The sequence below is a fragment of the Capra hircus genome, chromosome 15 (assembly GCF_001704415.2).
Source record: "Capra hircus breed San Clemente chromosome 15, ASM170441v1, whole genome shotgun sequence".
NCBI classification, from domain to species: domain Eukaryota; kingdom Metazoa; phylum Chordata; class Mammalia; order Artiodactyla; family Bovidae; genus Capra; species Capra hircus.
The window spans coordinates 57,857,691-57,877,416 of NC_030822.1; the positions used below are offsets into that span (position 1 = coordinate 57,857,691).

A 19,726-nucleotide genomic window follows, 5' to 3' on the forward strand; every position below is an offset into this window, starting at 1 on the left:
GGTTCTCCAAAAACGAGGATGTCTGCTGTCAGGGGAAGGAGGACAGTGGCAGGGGCTTCACTCCCCTCTCTCTTTGGACGGCACACACAGAGCCATCTCCGCCATCTGCCCACAGCCTATAATTCAGCCACCCAGCTGCACTGCTCTGATTGTGGGGAGGGCAGATTACCGAGTGGAGCGCGATGGTTGGCAGGTGCTCGGGGGCCCAGCTGTCCTGGTAGCAAAAACGGGCTCCACGTGACACTGTACAGCTCGAGAAGGCCCAGCTCCCAGGACTCCTGTGCGTCTCCTTCCCAAAACGCAGACTGGCCCGCTTTGCCTTCATCGTTCTTTAGACCCAGGCTTCTCCAGCTGTCAAGTGCAAGTGAATGGTCCAGGATCTGGTTAGAATTCAGATCCCAGTTTAGAGCCTAAGATTTCTAGGTCGTTTCCCCATGCTCCTGCTGCTGCTGATCCAGGTACCACGTTTTGAGTAGGAAGTCTTTAGAGTTTACACAGCTTTTTTATGTATATAATCTCTCGGCTCACCTAACAACGCTGTGGAAAGATGGTGATACTATTTATTAATTGCTATCATTCTCAGTGCCTCCAATGCACAGCACTGAGCTCAGCACTTCATAAACCCTACCTCAGTCCTCACAGCACCTCAGCAAAAGAGTTCTTTCTCAGAATTTGCAGATGAGAAAAAAACTGACATTTTGAGATAATCCATAACCTACTCAGAATCATAAACCCCATGAGGGGTAGAATTAGAATTCAAATTCCCATCTTCTAATGCTGGGTCCCTCCTCTAATTATACATAATGTTGGCAAGTTTAAGCTTCTTTTAAAAACTAATGGTCAAGGATGTAAGCTCTGGAGCAAGTGTGCCTGTGTTTAGCAGAGATCCCGAGTCTGGACCCAACTCAGATTTCAATGCTAGCTTTGTTACTTGCTGGCCTGGTGGCTCAGACAGTAGAGAATCAGCCTGCAGTGCAGCAGAGCTGGGTTCGACCTCTTGGTTGGGAAGATTCCCTGGAGAAGGGAAAGGCTACCCACTCCAGTATTCTTACCTAGAGAATTCCACGGACCATAATCCATGGAGTGACAGAGTTGAACACAGCTGAGTGACTAACACTTTCACTTTTCACTTTTTTTCTTTGTAACTTGCTACCTGGGTGATTTTAGGCAACCTACTTAACCACTCTATTCCTGTTTCTTTCACTGAAATGGGGATGATAATCCTAGTTACTATGAGGATTATGTAGTCAGCTTTCTGTCTCTGTGGGTGTGGAACCTGCAGAAATGGAGGGCTGACTAAGAATCTTGAGTATTTACAGAGTTTGGTATCCATGGGAGGGGTCCGGAAGCCAATCCTCTTTAGATACCATGGGACAGCTGTATATACCATGATACCTCATATATATGTATAATCTTTGTAATAACCATAGTATTATCTATCTATTGTTGACCTTAAACAAATAGTTACTTCTTCAGCAGTGATGGACTTATTCAGGATCAGCAAAGAATTGCAATCTGGGGTCTGCAACCATGGCGAGTGCAAATCCCATGCAGCAAGGAGAAAAGAACTCTTTCATAGAGCGGAAGAGGAAGCTGCAGGGGCTATAGTGAGCAGAGAGTCCACTTTGGGAACTGAGAAGTCTAAGCAGAGTGGCTTTTCATTGGTTGAGCTCTTGCCAGGCTAGAAGAAAATGATTTTCCTTCTTCCTGTTGGACTCTGCTGTCATCTCGGGTGTGAGAACTCCCTCTTCTGACCTCCCTATTTTAATTGAGGTTCCTGTTTATTAATGTTTATATTATCTATCTAAAGAGATTACAGAGAGAGAGCACTTAGAGAAGTATCTGGCACTGAAATCAGTGATATTAATTACTTGCAAAATGGCGATATGGATACTAAGGATAAAAATTATCATTTAATCATGGCCTTAGCTTGTGTCAGACACTTTTCTAAGCATCTTAATGTAGTAACTAATTTAATTCTCGTAATAACCCTATAATCTAGGCATAATATTCATCACACTGTATAGAAGAGAAAACTGAGGCCCAGAGCTTTCACGACTTGCCCCAAATCACACAGCTAATAAGTGATGGAGCTGGAATTTGAACCCATTGGGGTTCACACAACACATCTTGACAGTGATTGAGTGTTTCCAGCGTGCCAGACACTGAAAATACAGCAGTGAACACAATAACCCCCCTGCTCTCCCAGGACTGACATGCTAGGGGTCCTAGAATAACACCTGCTGAGCACTCAGCATAGTGATTGGCACGTGGCAGAATTAGCTCTGCTTGCTCTCGTCCTCTTTTCTTGCCTGTGGCAGACATCACTAATTGATCACAGCACAGCTGTGATTCTTCCCCGCAGAGCTGGCCTGTGGCCCAAAAATTGGTCTCAAGACAGCCCTCCAGGCAGCCTCTGCCTAACCCTCAGGTCTGCACTGAGACCAGAGCTATGCGAATCCTGAGTGACTGTGCTGCAGTGGGACAAATGAGCATTTCTGCCCCCAGAGCCCGTGGTGTCAGCACCAGGAGGAGGCAGTTAGGACAGAGATAGACAGGGAGGCGTATATGGGGAAGAGCAGAGAAGCCAAGATTGACCAGGGTGGGGGATAAAAAGAATGGCCCACAGCCCTCAATCCCTGGTTCTTGGCCTGGAGCTCTCCAAAGAGGATGAGCAGGGTGATGGGGCTGGACTCTGATCAAGGGCTGGTCATCTACCTGAGGTCTGTCCCTCGTGGCACCAATTAGGACTGGAAATCCAACAAGGCTCAAGTGGGCCCCGGGTCTTGGGAGCCTGGTCAGCACCTCCTCCTGGTGCTGACACCACGGGCTTTGGGGGCAGAAACACTCATCTGTCCCACCGCAGCACAGTGACTCAGAACTGTGCTAGGCTCGGGGAGAAGTAGAAGGCGAGGTAAGGGGTGAGTAAGGGGCTCCCCCACCCAGGCTCTGGCGTCTGTTGCCTGCCACCCAGCCCACCCACTGCCCAGCAGTCGCTTCCCAGCCAGCAGAAAGCCGGGCTGCAATCCCCACTTTATGGTCTCTGCTAAATGAAGCACGAACTTAACTACATCACCCCTCTCCAACCCTGATAGGATGGGGAGGGGCTGGAGTGGCATGCTGGGCTGCTTCAGCCCCTAATCTAATCACCGGTATGGGTCATTTCAATTCCACACACCGGAGTGTGCTGGGGGCATGGCAGCTCATAAAAGCCTCCATGCTGGTGCTCAGCTAATTGTGAAGCGCTTACTGTCTTGCATGTGAATAACTCAGGACTGAGAGCTTCCAGCTGCTGAGATGGCATGTGAGCTGGGAAATGGGACAGGGAGAAGGCTGAGATGGGCCCTGTGGCAGGGAGAGAGGCATCGCCTTCTTGGAAGGGACACAGTAAGTTGGGTCTCTGCCCTGGGATGACCACTCACCACCTGGGAGTTGGCAGAGAAGCTCTTTACCTTAAACCCGAAGACCTGAAGTTTTCTGGAACCTGAGAACCACAGACTAGGGTAAAAATTTAAACGCTGCCCCTTTCTACTAACCTTGCCTTTAGATATATAATTAGATCCCTGAGAAGTGAGAGGGCCTGGGAGTCCTTAGGGCTGTACCCAGGGGAGGGCTGATGCCTTCGGGGGCAGCTTTGTACTGGTGGCTCACAGGGCCGCTCTTTGGTTCACTTGAGGACCTAAACCATCCAGCTTCAAGCTGGCCCCTGGGAGACTGGCTGAGTCACGAGATATTAGAGACCAAGGGCTCAGCATCCTTAACTACAGGGCTCCTTTCCTGTAGGACAACTGGGGGGAGAGGTGGGGATGTCCTGGGGGGAAAGTGAGATCCCTGTGGAGGCTGTGGGAGATCATAGCAGAAACCCTTGCAAGTTCTCCTGAGATAGAATGGCAAATGGAGGGCTGCCTGCCTAGCCAGGGGCTGCGCTCCACCAACTCTTTATTCTAGACATCAGTGAAGTCTCCAAGAGCTGGAGCTGTGATTTCTTGGTGAGTGCTGAAAAGACTTGAGATTCTGGGAAACAGCAGATGGTAGGAGCAATCACAGCTGGGAAAATCCCATTCTTGCTCTGTTCCTCAGTTTCCTTCCTCTGTGAACCAGGAATCATGAGACTGATAAGCACTTGGAGAGGCTGAGCCAACAATGCTTTGGAAGTAAGGGCTGTTGGTGCCCTGTCTTCCTCCCATTGCAGAGGGGCCCTCTTCCAGGAGCAGTGCTCTAGTGCCATTTGCTAATGACGGCTTTGCTTCCGGATGCTGACCTGACCCAGGACTTAGCATGTGTCCCCGGCTGCCATGTTGCGATCAGGGCCACTTGGCAATTGGACAGAGGAGATCCACACACTTAGGGCCGCACTCAGCATCCATCCAGGCTTCACTCCCGAAGGGCTTTTTCTTAGACGCTGACTTTGAGAACCTGGGAGCTATTCCCTGGGCAGGGGAAGCCAAGGGAACTGCGTGGGAAATAGGAAGTCCCTTGGGCAGTACCCACCCCCCCACCAACCTGAGTTGCCCACAGGGAGGTATATAGTGGCTTCAGTCCTTGGCCTTTGGATTCTGGAACAAGGACACTTCTGTCGAATCCAGCCGATAACTGTATTCTGATAGAGATTGCTAGAACAGAACCTCATGCTGAAGACTCAAGATTGGAATCCATCTGCTGATAGCAGGCAAGCCTTTTTATTTCATAATATATGACTTATCTTTCAAAGTGTGCTTAAGTACATTGCTTCATTCTCATCCTCAAAATTCTGTGATATGGGCAGAATAAATATACGCAGTTCTGATGTCAAACAGGGTAGGCTGAAGCTCAGAGAGGTCATTCTCAAGGTCCCCTGGCTAGGTAGTGATGGAGCCAGGAGCAAAGTCAGGTGCTTTCTCCAAGACAGGTGGAAAGGATGGAGACCCCATAGTGGGGACTTACTGCAAACCTTTGCCTCCTCTAATAACCGAGGAAGTGAAGAGAGATTTAGGGGTCAATTTAGAGGCTAACTGAGCAGGTCAAGGCAGAGGAGGCCAGGAATAGGAAGTAGGAATCGAGGAGAGAAACAGGTGGAGGTTTGCATGGACACTTCCTGTTCACAAACTTCTTCTCCTCCTCATTTCATTAACAGCAGCAGTGGAATTTCATGGACAATTGGCATTGAGCACTAACTGGGAGGTAATGAGAGAGGGAGGAGGCAGGTAAAGGCTGTTTGAATTTAAATTCTCTTTCTTCAGGGGGATGGGGGGCAGATTTTTTTTAAAGGCAATTTCAGTGCTGGAAAAAGTTGCAAGCAAACAGGAGTCCTCTGCAAGCAGTGTTGGGAGTGATGCCTGTCTCTCAGTCCCTCTGTGTTCTACTCACCAGCTCCTAGTGGCTGTTCTGAGTGAGGGATGCCGAGGGCCTGGGTGTCTGACCCTTGGCAGATTCAGTCCCTCAGACTTGCGGAAACACACTAGAAATCTGTCCCTTCATCAGTGGTGAGCTAGAACGTGTATCTCTGCAATAGTTACGGCAGAATTACCATGAAAAAAAAAAAATACTGTATGGACCTGGGCCAAGATGGGAATGAGTTAGAAATAGAAAAGATTTCTGTTCTAGGATTGTGTCATTGATCTGACAAGTGACGCATGCACACTCACACACACACACACACACACACACACACACACACACACACACACACACCAGGCCATGAAATATCCAAGGAGAGGAGGATGAGATTAGGTACATCTAAAGTTAGAGGAGAGGGGACAGAGTCATGGGGCAATCAGGTGGGAAGGGTGGGAGAAGGAGGCTGGAGTCTGAGCAGCGTCTTCACACAGGGACATACAGATGGATGAAACAGAAGACTAGAAGTACAGGCTTGGGTGGCAATAAACCCTTTCCTGAGGAGGCTGGCAGGCAGGCTGGCTTGGCTAGATTGAAGACTGTAATAGAAAACAACAAGAGGGACTGGCTGTCCAGTGATTAAGACTCCATGCATCCACTGCAGGGGCCATGTGTTTGATCCCTAGTTGGGGAACAAAGATCCCACGTGCCATGTGATGTGGCCAAAAAATAATAAAAATTATTTTAAAAAAAAGCAATGAGAAACGAAGAAAGTCAAACATTGTGGAAGGCTTGAGTTCTAATCTTAGTGTTCAGGTTATGAGGTCATAGGAAATGGCATAAGATTGGTTCATCAATCCAGAATTGACTACTGAGGAGACTGAACCAGAAATTGGTTAGTTACCCAAGTGCAAGGTGATCAGGGCTCATCTATCTAGACAAGAGGCTGTGGGCACAGATGGGAAGCTAAGGGGCCATCGAGACTCTGATGGCTAATTTTAAGTGTCACCTTAGCTGGCCAACTGATATTTGTTCAAAGATTATTCTTGATGTTTCTTTGAAGGTGTTTCTTAGATGTTTAAAGTCTTAAACCAGTAGACTTGGAGTAAAACAAATTAAACTTCTGAATGTGGGTGGGCGTCATCCAGTCACTTGAAAGCCTTATAGAAAAAGACCAACCTCCCCAGAAGCAGAGAGAATCCTGCTAGAAGACCAGCTTGGGACTCCAACTGCAATTCTTGCTTGGGTCTCTAGCCTGCCAGAATACCCTCTGGATTATGGACCTGGCAAGTCTCCACAGTCAAGTGAGGGTTATGGGCTGAACTGCATCTCACTCAGATCCATGTGTTGAAGTCCTAATTCCCAGCACCGCACAAATGGGTGTGCATATAGAAAAAAGGGGCTTTTAAAGAAGTAGTTAGGATTAAATGAGTTCCTTAGGGTGGGCCACTCCAATATGACTGGTGTCCTTAGAAGAAGAGGAAGCTTGGACACATATGTGCACACACAGAAAGAAAGACCACATGGGAACCCAGGGAGAAGGCAGCCACCTACAAGCCCAGGAAGAGGCCTCAGAAGACACTAAGCCTGTCAACACCTCGACCTTGGACTTCTAGCCTCCAGAAGTGTGAGAAAATCCATCTGTTTAAGCTCCCACGGGTCTGTGGTATTTTGCTATGACAGTTAGAGCAGGCTAATGCAAGGATAGTGGATTATAAACTTCCTGAAACTCCCAAGGGCCATGCATTAAGCTTGTCCCCCCAGCTCAGCGCCTCACGCATGGTATGTGTTTATGAGATGTGCTAGGTCTGGATCCCTTCCAATAGGAATGCACAGGGGAGATGGACTCCCCTGGGATGGACTCTCCTGAGATGGACTCCAGGAGACAGACATAGCTCCAGGATTCAGAACTTTGTGTTCTGGTTGGAACAAGGTTCTTCAGAAAGCAAGCCAAGTGAAGAATGATCTGAAATGGACTTATTCTGTATTCTCTGGTATGCCTAACATAATGCCTGGGGCTTCGTGGCCACTCAATACAAGTTTCGCTGAATGACTAACTGAATAAGTAACCACGACAGGACTGGAGATGGAGTGCGTTCTTAACACCTTTTAAAAACCAGTTTAAACATACACGTATGTTTGCATGTGCTTAGAAATTTTCTGAAAGAGGCTGCTAATGGTGGTCCCTTCTAGGGAGTGAACGGGGTAAGAAGCCAGGCTTACTTTTCCCTGGATACCTCACACTGTTTATGCATTTTCATCATGAGCGTATTACTCCTTGGTCATTCAATAGCTCATTAGATGATGTGTGTTCTGGGGGCTGGAGAGCTTTTTAACTCACCGTTCCTCTCCTTCCAATATTCCCCGAAAAAATGTTCAGCCTTCCCCAAGTGCCAGGAGAGCCCATGGATGGACACTAGCAACCCTGGGTCTTCCTAGCCACTCCACGACACCCAGAGGGAGCTCAGGGTGATGGCATAGAGCCCCAGCACAACAAGGTAGCTTTGGAAGAGCAGGCGGTCAAAGCGCTCCAGGAGGGCCAGCCACCCAAGCTCCTGTCGGTCCACCTGGTCCTGGGTTTGGAAGTAGCTGCCGATGGATCGAAGCTGGGACCAGACTTCCATCAGGGTCCCTGATGGGGCCTGGTACTCTTGACAGACGGAGGACTCTGTGTGAGAGGAAGATACTGTAGGTGAGCCAGGGGACACCATGGCTCCCCCTGCCTTTCCATCGAAGCCAATGGCCTTATCCTTCAAGGAAGGTTGAGGGCAAGTGGCCAGTGGGCTGGAAGATTGGGGATTCTCTCCCTACCCACTGAGGGGAGGCAAGGCTGTGCTGAAGGAACCCTGGAGAACACGGCAAGCAGGGTGATGAGTCTAGGTTACATCCTTCTGGGAGATTTTTCTGAGGTAGCACAGCCCTTGTTGACTTAGAGCCTTAGGGCAGGAATGGTTCTTCTTTAAACTGAGGTATAATTGATATGCATCATCATATTAGTTTCAAGCATACAACATAATGATTCAATACTTGTATATACTGTGAGATGATCACCATGATAAGCCTAGGTAACACCCATCATCTCACACAGTTACAGATTTTTGTTCTTGCGATGAGAACTTTGGGACTATAGCGTCTTGTTGACTTTCAAGAATACAGTAAAGTTAATGGGAAGTTGCTGTGTAACAGGGAGCTCAACCTGGTGCTCTGTGACAACCTAGAGGAGTGGGATGGGGTGGGAGGTGGGAGGGAGGTTCGAGAGGGAGGGGGCATGTGTATACTTATGGCTGATTCACATTGTTGTATGGCAGAAACCAACACAACATTGTAAAGCAATTATTCTCCTTAAAAATAAATAATTTTAAAAAACACAGTAAAAATAGGTACCACTTCATGCCTTTGCATGTCATCCTTGCCCAGGGGCCATACTCATGTTTGTATTACTCCCGTTTTAGTGTAAGTTCTGCCAAAGGGGGCACTGGGATGACCTGTATATTTCTGCACATTTGGCAACTAGAACCCAAATGTATACAAACTATTTGTGCATGTGTGTGTGCGTGCATGTGTGTGCAGGCATTCTGCTATTCTGAGGTCGGTGGCTCCAAACTGGTAAATAAAACTAGCTAAGGGGACTGAGGGGCTGATCTCTAGGCTAACATGGGGCTTTCCAAAGAGCCAGCAGAAGACTGTCTTGTCTCCAGAGAGTTGATGTAAAATGCAGGGCAGAGGCTAAGAAGCAGATGTTTCCATTTTTTCACACAGTGATTCTTGGCTACTGCTCCACCTGTGGGCACTGGGGCTGAGTGATCAAGTGAGACAAACGGGGACCTCAAGGCTTCTCACAAACCTGCTACCCCAGCAAGCTGGGCCCCGGGATCCATTTGAGGCTGGTCGGTTTCTGTGTCCCCTCGAAGACACAGGAGGGTCTGCTCCTGCTGGCTGCACTGCTCATCATAGAGGAATTTGACCAGCAGGATGGACTTGGATAAGCTGAGAACCAAGAAGGCCATGCAGACCGTGAAGAAGACCCCTGAGGGAAGGAGACAGCGGAGGTGGGGTTAGCAGGAGTCTCTGGGCCCCTTGCTTCCCTGTCTGAAAGGCAACATCAGATCTTGGACAGAAGTAATGCCAGACGGGCGCCTGGACTCCCCGGTGGTCCAGTTGTTAAGAATCCACCTGCCAACGCAGGGGACATGGGTTCCATCCCTGGTCTTGGATGATCCTACATGCCCTGGGGCAACTGAGCCCAGCGAAGCAGCTACTGGACCCACCAGCCTAGAGCCTGCGCTCTGTAGCTAGGGAGTAGCCCCTGTTCCCCTCAACTAAAGAAAGCCTATGTGCAGCAATGAATGTCCAGCACAGTGAAAAATAAATGAATAATTTTTTTAAAGGCCTGGTGACCCCGGGGCTGCTCACCAATCAGAGGGGTGCTCCCTGCACTCCTTGGCACCTCGTCAGACATGTTGACCCTGAAGACGGTATAGCCCACCAGCACGCTGGTCTTGAACAGAATCCTGGCTTGGCAGGTGGGTGGGAGATAGAAGCTGCTCAGGTCCACGAGCATCAGGAAGATGCTGGGGATCAGCAGGCTCACCACGTAGACCAGAGGGTGCCTGCGAATCACCACCTGGGCAGGGACAAGCAGTCTGTTGACAAGAGGGTCCAAGCCAATGGACTAGCCAAGAACACTGCCGTCCCAGCATTTTTACATAACATGAAAAGTCTACATAATTTATTTTTATTTTTTAAAAACTTATTTATTTAGCCGTGTCGGGTCTTAGCTGCAGCACATGTGATCACATGTGTGATCTTTCACTGGAGCACACGAAGTCTCTAGTTGTGGTGTGTAGGGTATTTGCAGCCCACTGGTTCCAGAGAGCACAGGTTCAGTAGTTGAGGTGCATGTGGGATCTTAGTTCCTCCACCAGGGACTGAACCTGTGTCCCCTGCATTACAAGGCAAATTCTTGACCACTGGCCCATCAGGGGAGTCCCTCTATGTAGTTTGGAAACAGAAGGTTATTTTGTGGTTTAGAAAATAGTGGGGCAGGGTGATCCTTTAAGCTCTTCTGCATAACTAATATGGATAATATTATTCATAATTATAAGAAGAAGAAGCCACCATTTATTTAGCACCTGCTGTGTGCCAGGCACTGGACTAAGCGTTTCATATGATTTGTCTTCTTTAGTCCTCACTGCAACTCTGGGGGCTGAGTATTATAACATCCATTTTAACCAGGAGACAGAGGATCCTAGAGACTAAATGGCTTGTCCAAATTCACATAGCTGGAGAGTGAGAAACTGTTTTAAAATCAGGTCTCACATCCAAAATCTTTCTTCTTAAACCACTTAGTTTGCAAAATATGACACTGGTTCTGGTTTAGTCTCTCTTCTTACTTGGAATGCACACACTTTAGTGCCTGTGTGTGTGTGTGTCAGAGACTGGCTAGGAGCAGATGGCACAATGAAACTAGGAGGGCTGAGGCGGGCTTGACAAGAGGTGGGCGGGACATACGGCGATCACAGGAGGAGGGCAGGCCCCCAGGGACTGGGGCACTGGCTGAGCTGTTCCTACCTGTAGGCCTGAAGGGGCCCGGGGCCGGCAATGTGGTTGAACCTGAGGGGAGAGGAGGCTGGGGGGACCCGTGGCATCCTCTTAGGAGCCCGGCCCGCGGGTGGAGGCTCCTTGGAGCGGGGAGAAATGGAAAGATAAACTCGTCACTCGGTCTCCCCCTCCCTCCAACCTCCAGCCACTGCTCCCCCTGCCTGCTGCTCCCAAACTGGACCAGGGCTCCCATCTCTGCAGGTTGCAGTCCAGCCTCCAAGAGCAAAAGTAGCTGTGAAGTGGGGCAACCGCAGAGATCCACCAGGGCCCCCAGCATGGCTGGGCAGAGAGCTGGTCCGGTAGCCGGGAATTTTTTCTTTTTAATTAATTAATTTATTTCTTGACTGTGCTGGGTTTTCGTTGCTGCCCACAGGCTTTCTGTAGTTGCGGCGAGCGTGGGCTCCTCTCCAGTCACGGTGTGCGGGCTTCTCGTTGCAGAGCACAGGTTCTAGGGTGAGTGAGCTTCGTTAGTTGCAGCCTGCGGGCTCTAGAGCGCAGGCTCAGTGGTTGTGGTGCAGGAGCTCAGCTGCCCTGTGGCATGTGGGATCTTCCTAGGCAAGGAAACAAACCTGTGTCCCCTGCATTGGCAGGTGGATTCTTAACCACTGGGCTGTGAGAGAAGTCTTATAGCTGAGAATTTAAGTCTCATAACATTACGGTGAGAGCCACTGGCATTTTGTTACACCCAGCTTCTCTGGGATGGTCATAGGACGTGTCTATAATGAACACAAAACCTATTCTCATCCTTCCTGGAGAGAAACAGGATATGACAGGGCTGCTGTCCCCATCAGACTGTGGACCCTTTGAGGGTGAGAATAGTAATTTTTAATCTCTCATGGGGGCAAAAATAATGCCTATTTTATGACAGAGGATGGGATGGTTGGATGGCATCATCATCGACTCGATGGGCATGAGTTTGAGCAAGCTCTGGGAGTTGGTGATGGACAGGGAAGACTGGCGTGCTGCAGTCCATGGGGTCACAAAGAGTCGGACATGACTGAGCGACTGTACTGAACTGATCAGTAGCTCAGTGGTAAAGAATCACCTGCCAATGCAGGAAACATGGGTTTGATCCTGGATTTGGGAAGATCCCCTAAAGGAAATGGCAACCCAGTCCAGTATTCTTGGCTGGAGAACCCAATGGACAGAGGAGCCTGGCGGGCTATAGTCCATGGGGTCAGAGAGAGTTGGACATGACTCCGGAACTAAACACACACACACACACACACACACACACACACACACACACACATTCAATAAATGTTCACTAAACAAATGAATGTTCTGAGCCCTGTGCTGCTAGATTTGAGAAAAAAAAAAAAAAAGTCTGAAACCTCCCATTTCTCTGATTCACCAAACAACTGAATGATTTCTGCATGTCAGAAAGTGTGCTAGACCCTTTTTCACGTGGAATGTGAGTTATTTAATACTCAGTGTGAGTTTGTTGGCAGGTAGTATGGCATCCTACTCTATAGATTTCTGAAAATAAGGCTCAGCCCCGTAAGTAAGCTGAGTAAACGGGATGTGCCCATGCACCTTCTGGTTCCAAGCTCTGAGCCCTTTCCCAGACAGCCCCCTCTCAGTTTGATCAGACCTCTAAGCTGAATTCAGGGTCTTCTCTCTCACCTTGGCCTCCCTGCCTGGAAAAGAATTGCATAGACGGAGTAGAAGGTGGTGGGGGAGGAGCCTGGCTGGGTGAGAGGAGATGTCACCTTGCTGGTGGGAGTCAGGGCTCCTCAGCCTTTGGGTCTGGGAGCATATCCTGACTCAGTGGAGCTCAGTAGACCAGGGCCATTTGGCCAACTGTAGTCTGACTGTGGTCTTCCGCATTAAACTTAATTGCCTGCAAACATGTAAACCAGAGTGACACTCACTGTTTTGCATCATTTGGTTAAAATACATCTCTACCAAAGTGCAGTCAACAAGAAAAACCATGAACTGTCAAAACCCTGCATCTCTCCTTGCCTTGTCGTGCTGTGCCAGGCGTGGCCGCGGTAGGTGGGGTGGGGAGAAGGGAGCTCAGGGCCAGAGTCCACACGAGGTCTTGCGTGGTGGGCCCCACCTGGGCTGTGGGATGGGGGGCGACCGAGTCTGCTGTCTCTGGAGGGTAGAAGCAAGAAGACCCCCCCGAGACTTCACGGTGGACGTTACATGAAGGAGATGAAGAGAATAAGAATGCTACCCCAAAGAGAAGCACAAGCAGGCATGTTTGGTTAAGCAAAGAGAGCCCAGACTTAGAGTCAAAGAACAGCAGAGGCCCTGAGCCCCTCCGTTCCATGTGCTGGTTTAAGGGACTCTGGATGGCATCAAACCTCTCCAAGCCTTGACTTTCTCCCCGTTTTTAAAAAACAGTTTACTTTTGCCTCGCCAAGCATCTTGGGTACAATTGAGATCAGCTGCTGTACTCTTTAAATAAAGTCCCCACGTAAATAGCACATGCTGAGACGATTCCTCTCCACCCAGAGGCTGATGCTGAGAGTGAATAGAAATCTGGGTCAGAACCAAAGAGGAGCAGTGTGGCTCCTTAGGGTCCCTGGTTCCCAAGAAAGTGCAATTTCACCGAACCTCAATGGCAAGCCACTCCAGTGTTCTTGCCTGGAGAATCCCAGGGATGGGAGAGCCTGGTGGGCTGCCGTCTCTGGGGTCGCACAGAGTCGGACACGACTCAAGCGACTTAGCAGCAGCAGCAGCAGCGTGTTCCGCAAGGTGTCAGGGAAGAGGCATGGCAAGAACTGAGAGGCTGGAAGGCAGGCTGGCTTCATGCAGTCGTAGGGAGTCCTGCACTTAGAAGGGCCCCATGCTTGGCTTGGTGTCATTTTGATGTTCTAATAATTTTCAAGCAAGGGACCTTGCATTTCCACTTTGCATGAAGCCCCACAAATTTATGTAGCCAGTCTCAATGTGAGGATAGTCCTCACTGGATATCGAGAGTAGTTGAAAGAAGAAAGGAAACAGGTAGACAAGGGTAGACAATTAGCTTGGGCTGTGAGATAAAGCAGAAAGTTCTCCAACTCAAAAAATTGTATAAGTTATAAGCTGACATAAAATCGTAAACTTAGGCCTTCCAAAACCACTTCATCCATTCTTCTGCCTTTTAGCAAGGATGAGCCAGTTCTTAAGATGGATCAAACAGTACCTGTAGTTTTGCTTTCCTTCAAGAACAAAGGACCCACCTTTTTCTTTAGGATGATTTGGGGGCAATACTACCTATGGACTAGTCTACTTTTCGCTACAAGCCCAGTGCAGCCTAAAGAAACTCTAATTTTATCCCACAGTTTTGAGAAATGTTTTATTCCCATGATCTCATTTGATCCTCAAAGCCCTTTATGCTCATGTTCAAGAAACATGAATTGAGCATGAACAGATGTCAGGCACAATCCTAAATATTAGAGTTAGAACTGCTGACAGGACAGGTCCCCGCTCTTGCCCCTGACTCCTGACCCCATGTCTTATGGGATCAGGAACCAGATTCTGACAGTCAGATGTTTCACAGGCCTGCAGACAGAAGTTTGCCCCAGAATGGACCATACCCAGAGTCTATACTTGATTTGATGATAACATTTGGGACTTTCTGAGTTTATATTTAGATGATATTTTCATCTTAGAGGGCTTCCCTGGTGGGTCAGACTGTAAAGAATCTGCCTGCAATGCAGGAGACCCAGGCTTGATCCTTGGATCAGGAAGATCCCCAGGAGGAGGGAATGGCTACCCACTCCAGCATTCATGCCTGGAAAATCCTATAAACAGAGGAACCTAGCAGGCTGCACTCCATGGGGTCACAAAGAGTCAGACATAACTGAGTGACTAACACTTCACTACTTTTTGGTCTTAGAATCAGTTCTGAAATGGGTTAAGATATTTGGGATGTTGGGATAGGGTGGCTATATTCTGCAGGTGGGACGGATATGAATTTGGGGGAGTCAAAATGTGGCAGACTCTATTGGGTTGAATGCTGTTGTTTATCACCAGTTCTGTCCAGCTCTTGTGTGACCCCCATGGACTACAGTCTGCCAGGCTCCTCTGTCCATTGGATTTTCCAGGCAAGAATATTGGAATGGGTTGCCATTTCCTTCTCAAGGGGATCTTTCCAACCCAGGCATGGAACCTGTGTCTCCTGCACTGAAGTTGATTCTTTGCTACTGAGCCTCCTCGGAAGCTCCACTGGGTTGAATAATGCTCCCCAAAATTCATGTCCTTCCAGAAGCTCAGAATACAGCCTTATTTGGAAATGAGATCATTGCAAATGAAATTAGTTAAGATGAGGTCTTACAGAACAGAGTGAGCCCTTAAGCCAATATGCCTGGTGTCCCTGTAAGAAGAAGAGAAGAGACATACAAAGGATAATACCTTTGTAAGCATGTGAAGATGGAGGCAGGCATTGGAGTGACGCATCCTACAAGCCCAGGGAAGCCAAGATTGTTAGCAACCACCAAAAGTTAAAGGAGAAGCAAGAAGCAGACTGTCCCTCAGAGTGCCCAGAAGGAACCAACCCTGCCTACATTTTGCTTACAGGCTTCTGACCTCCAGAACTACGAGAGAAGAAAGTTCTATTGTCTTAAAGTGGTACTTTGTTATGGCAACCCGAAGAAACTAATCAGGTGGGGACTTCCCTGGTGGCCCAGTGGTTAAGAGGCCAGGCTCCCAATGCAGGGGGCCCAGGTTCGATCCCTGGTCAGGAAACTAGATCTGGCATGCTGTAACTAAAGGATCCTGCCTGCTGCAACTAAGATCTGGTGCAGCCAAATAAATAAAATAAATAAATAATTTTTTTAAAAAATGGGTACAGGCGACTTGGCCAGTAACACACAGTGGGAAAATGTCACAAAATGGACTGGAACATACTGCTTCTCTTTAGCTGTGTGTCAGTCAAGTCCTGGTTCCACCAGTCACCTGTTATCCTTGGTAAATTGCTTAAGTTCTCTGCACCCCAATTCAACCACTTGTAAAAATGTGGATATGTGGAGTCCCCATCTTGTAGAGATGTAAGGATTAAACACAGAAACTTTTAAAATGGTGCCTAATACAGACTCAGTGCTTGGTTTTTGTGGTCGCGGTTATCATGCTTCCTTGGGCAGATTTTGAGGCCCATGATAGGAACCTAGAGTCTTGTTTTATTCATGCTGGTGTCCTTGGTGCTTAGCAATGAGCTTGGCACAGGATAAGAACTCAAAAGAGGTGTGTCGAGTTGTATTAGAGTCTGCTAATAATGGTTCTTTTAGTTCCAATGGGTAAGAGAGTGGAGTGAGCCCAAAGTGGGGCTCCCCTCTTGAAGTCAGTCTTCTGGGGGCCACTTCTCTGCAGCTCATGTCAGAGGCAGTGACCCCCGTATGCCAGCGGAATGGTACATCACCAGCTCGGCAAGACACTGCTCTCTGCAGAACTGCCCCTACCTAGAGCCCATCATTTCTAATGGACTAAAGGAGCTGGTGCCTTTAAATTCCACAGAAAGGGAAGAAAAAGCACTTTAGTTTCAGTCCGTGTTCTCCATTAGACACCCTTCAGGTGTTAGCAATATTATGCCACAATTTCATTATCCATTAAAGCCAGGTAATAATAAGTACACAAAGGTATTTGGAGCCTATTGATGTTAATGAAAGAGATCAATCTAATTCAGAATGTGTGTGAGGAGAGCTCCTTGGAGATGGAATAGGCCCCAAGGTTAGCCTCTAATTGCCTCCTTGATGATAGACCCCACCAGTACTCAATTTTGCATGACCGTCTTTATGACATAGTTGGAATTTTGACGCCCAGACTCACGCTTCATACAGAAGCCCATTTTCCTCCTCTCCCAAGCCCCTCCCAACATTCCCAATTCAGAAAGAACAGGAAAGTTGCTGCCATTTAAGTAAGATCCTTGTGCAAGAGTGAGAGCTTCTTGGATCTAGACCATGGGTCGAGTTGGTTTAGCAGAAAGTCCATGATTCACCCTGGAGGGTTTCTAGGGGTCCAAATTCTCTCTTTCTCTCTCTCTCTCTCTCTCTGGAGTGACCTGTAGAGCTTGGAAGGATCTTCTATCAAGTTTATGAGCTGCATTCAATCGATATCTCAACAAAATTAATCTACTCTAATCTAGAAAGGAATATTGCATCTGAAAAATAGGATACATGAGGCATATTCCTTCCACAAATGCCCCTCTTCATTTTTCTAGGAGTCTCCTATAGGTCTCCCAATTCCTGCTCACATGAGCATTTACTCCGGGAGAGGATATCTGGGGTCAGGGCTCACTATTGTTCCCACAACTGTCTGCCAGTTTGCATCCAATGCATGCAGGCTAAGTCACTTCAGTCGTGTCCAACTCTTTGCAACCCCATGAACTGTAGCTTGCTGAGTCCTATGTCCAAGGATACTGGAGTGTGTTGCCATGCCCTCCTCCAGGGGATCTTCCTGACTCAGGGATCAAACTGGCCTCTCTTATGTCTTGTGCCTTGGCAGACGGCTTCTTTACCACTACCACCACCTGGGAAGCCCTTGCATCCAACAAGAGTTCTCAAGTATCATTTCTACTACCCCATACTTCTACCATCATTCTTTAGAAAACAGAAAAGAAACAAAACAGTGCCAGACACGGGCTTCCCCGGTGGCTCAGTGGTAAAGAATCCGCCTGCCAATGCAGGAGACACAGGTTTGATCCCCAGTCTGGGAAGATCCCACGTGCCACAGAGTAACAAAGCCCATTCACCACAACTATTGAAGCTGTGCTCTAGAGCCGGTGAGCCGCAACTTCGGAAGCCCGAGCACTCTGGAGCCCGAGCTCCACAAGAGAAGCCCCAGCAATGAGAAGCCCGAGCGCACACCAACCAGAGAGTGGCAGCCATGCAGCAGCGAAGACCCAGCGCAGCCGTGAATAAATAGATAAAATAACTTAAAAAAAGGCACTGCCGTACAGAAATTGAATGCTCATCCTGTTTCGGGGAACCAGCGCCTCCAACAGTGTACTGAAGGAAGCCTCCCCTCCCGTGGCCGCTGGCTCGGGCACCAGGCTGCACACAGCGTCTGTGCCTCTGCTCTGGGCTCCCTGTGGAATGCAGCCTGACTCCAAGGTGTCAGCGGTGCTCTCTGATCAACAATACACGTCCTGGAGCCACACACAGATGGCGCGTTAGCAGGAACCAGCGGGCACCCGAAGCATTTGATTCAGTGTCAGCGGCAGCGTGTACATCAGGCCCAAGCGGAACATGCATTTAGATCTTTGTTCCTTCTTCTGCCGTCACCCTGCTTATTTAACTTCTATGCAGAGTACATCATGAGAAACACTGGGCTGGAAGAAGCACAAGCTGGAATCAAGATTGCCGGGAGAAATAGCAATAACCTCAGATATGCAGATGACACCACCCTTATGCAGAAAGTGAAGAGGAACTCAAAAGCCTCTTGATGAAAGTGAAAGTGGAGAGTGAAAAAGTTGGCTTAAAGCTCAACATTCAGAAAACGAAGATCATGGCATCTGGTCCCATCCCTTCATGGCAAATAGATGGGGAAACAGTGGAAACAGTGTCAGACTTTATTTTCTTGGGCTCCAAAATCACTGCAGATGGTGATTGCAGCCATGAAATTAAAAGACACTTACTCCTTGGAAGGAAAGTTATGACCAACCTAGAGAGCATATTGAAAAGCAGAGACATTACTTTGCCAACAAAGGTCCCTCTAGTCAAGGCTACGGTTTTTCCAGTGGTCATGTATGGATGTAAGAGTTGGACTGTGAAGAAGGCTGAGCGCCGAAGAATTGATGCTTTTGAACTGTGGTGTTGGAGAAGACTCTTGAGGGTCCCTTGGACTGAAGGAGATCCAACCAGTCCATTCTGAATGAGATCAGCCCTGGGATTTCTTTGGAGGGAATGATGCTAAAGCTGAAGCTCCAGTACTTTGGCCACCTGATGTGAAGAGTTGACTCATTGGAAAAGACTCTGATGCTGGGAGGGATTGGGGGCAGGAGGAGAAGTAAAAGACAGAGGATGAGATGGCTGGATGGCATCACAGACTCGATGGACATGAGTCTGAGTGGACTCCGGGAGGTGGTGATGGACAGGGAGGCCTGGCGTGCTGCGATTCATGAGGTCGCAAAGAGTCGGACATGACTGAGTGACCGAACTGAACTGAACTCTGCTGTATCTGTCCCCAACCCCATGCTGGGCAGCCAGGATGGGGACACAGCAGGTGATTAGATTAAGAGGAAGCTGGCCTTTTGCTGTCAGGACCCCAGCGGGTCCAATGTGGGCAGGAAACTGGGCTCTGAATTTCACATCATTGCCTAAAGGTTGTTGACGGAGACCAAGGTGACTTGACTACTCACTTCAGAGCTGGATATCTGGCATGGAGCAACGAAGAGAACACGAGCCATCACTGTGCACGTAGCGGGAACAGGGGAGTCGTGGAGGCTGGGAGAGGTCAAGGGGGCGAAGAACTGACCTGGAGAGTCACTCAGTCTACTTTGTCTTCCAGAGCTGCAGAACTGTCCCTGAGTTCGGCTCCCTGCCTCACCAAGCAGTATCGGCGACTCTTCTCAGGATTCTGCTCCCGAGGGCCAGGGTGGAAGGCAACCCCCCACCCACCCAAACAACCCACTGTAGCCCGCACGGCAACAGAACCCTGGGAAAAGCTCCCAGAGCAAGAAATCGGTTCACTGCCCTCTCCGGCTGCCCTCAGCGGAAACACTGAATGGAGAAGCAGCATGGCGGGGAAGACAGCAAAGAAACGCGGACCTGTTCCCTGTGATTCAGGGAAGCCTCTCCTCTCTTTAACAATATTTTATGCCTGTGCTCATCATATTTAAAATGGAGCTAGGACACAGAAAAACTTGACCACCATTGAGAAGACG

General features: G+C 48.7%; 1 protein-coding gene across 1 annotated transcript in view; it reads right to left on the minus strand.

Annotated features, from left to right (window-relative positions):
* Positions 7,749–19,726, minus strand: part of HTR3B (5-hydroxytryptamine receptor 3B) — a 90,571-nt gene continuing 78,593 nt past the window's right edge. The window contains exons 9-11 of the mRNA XM_018058924.1: positions 9,727–9,937; positions 9,158–9,340; positions 7,749–7,981 (exon numbers count right to left, since the gene is read on the minus strand). Coding sequence (XP_017914413.1) covers positions 7,749–7,981; positions 9,158–9,340; positions 9,727–9,937 — 627 coding nt within the window. The remainder of the gene's footprint in view (positions 7,982–9,157; positions 9,341–9,726; positions 9,938–19,726) is intronic.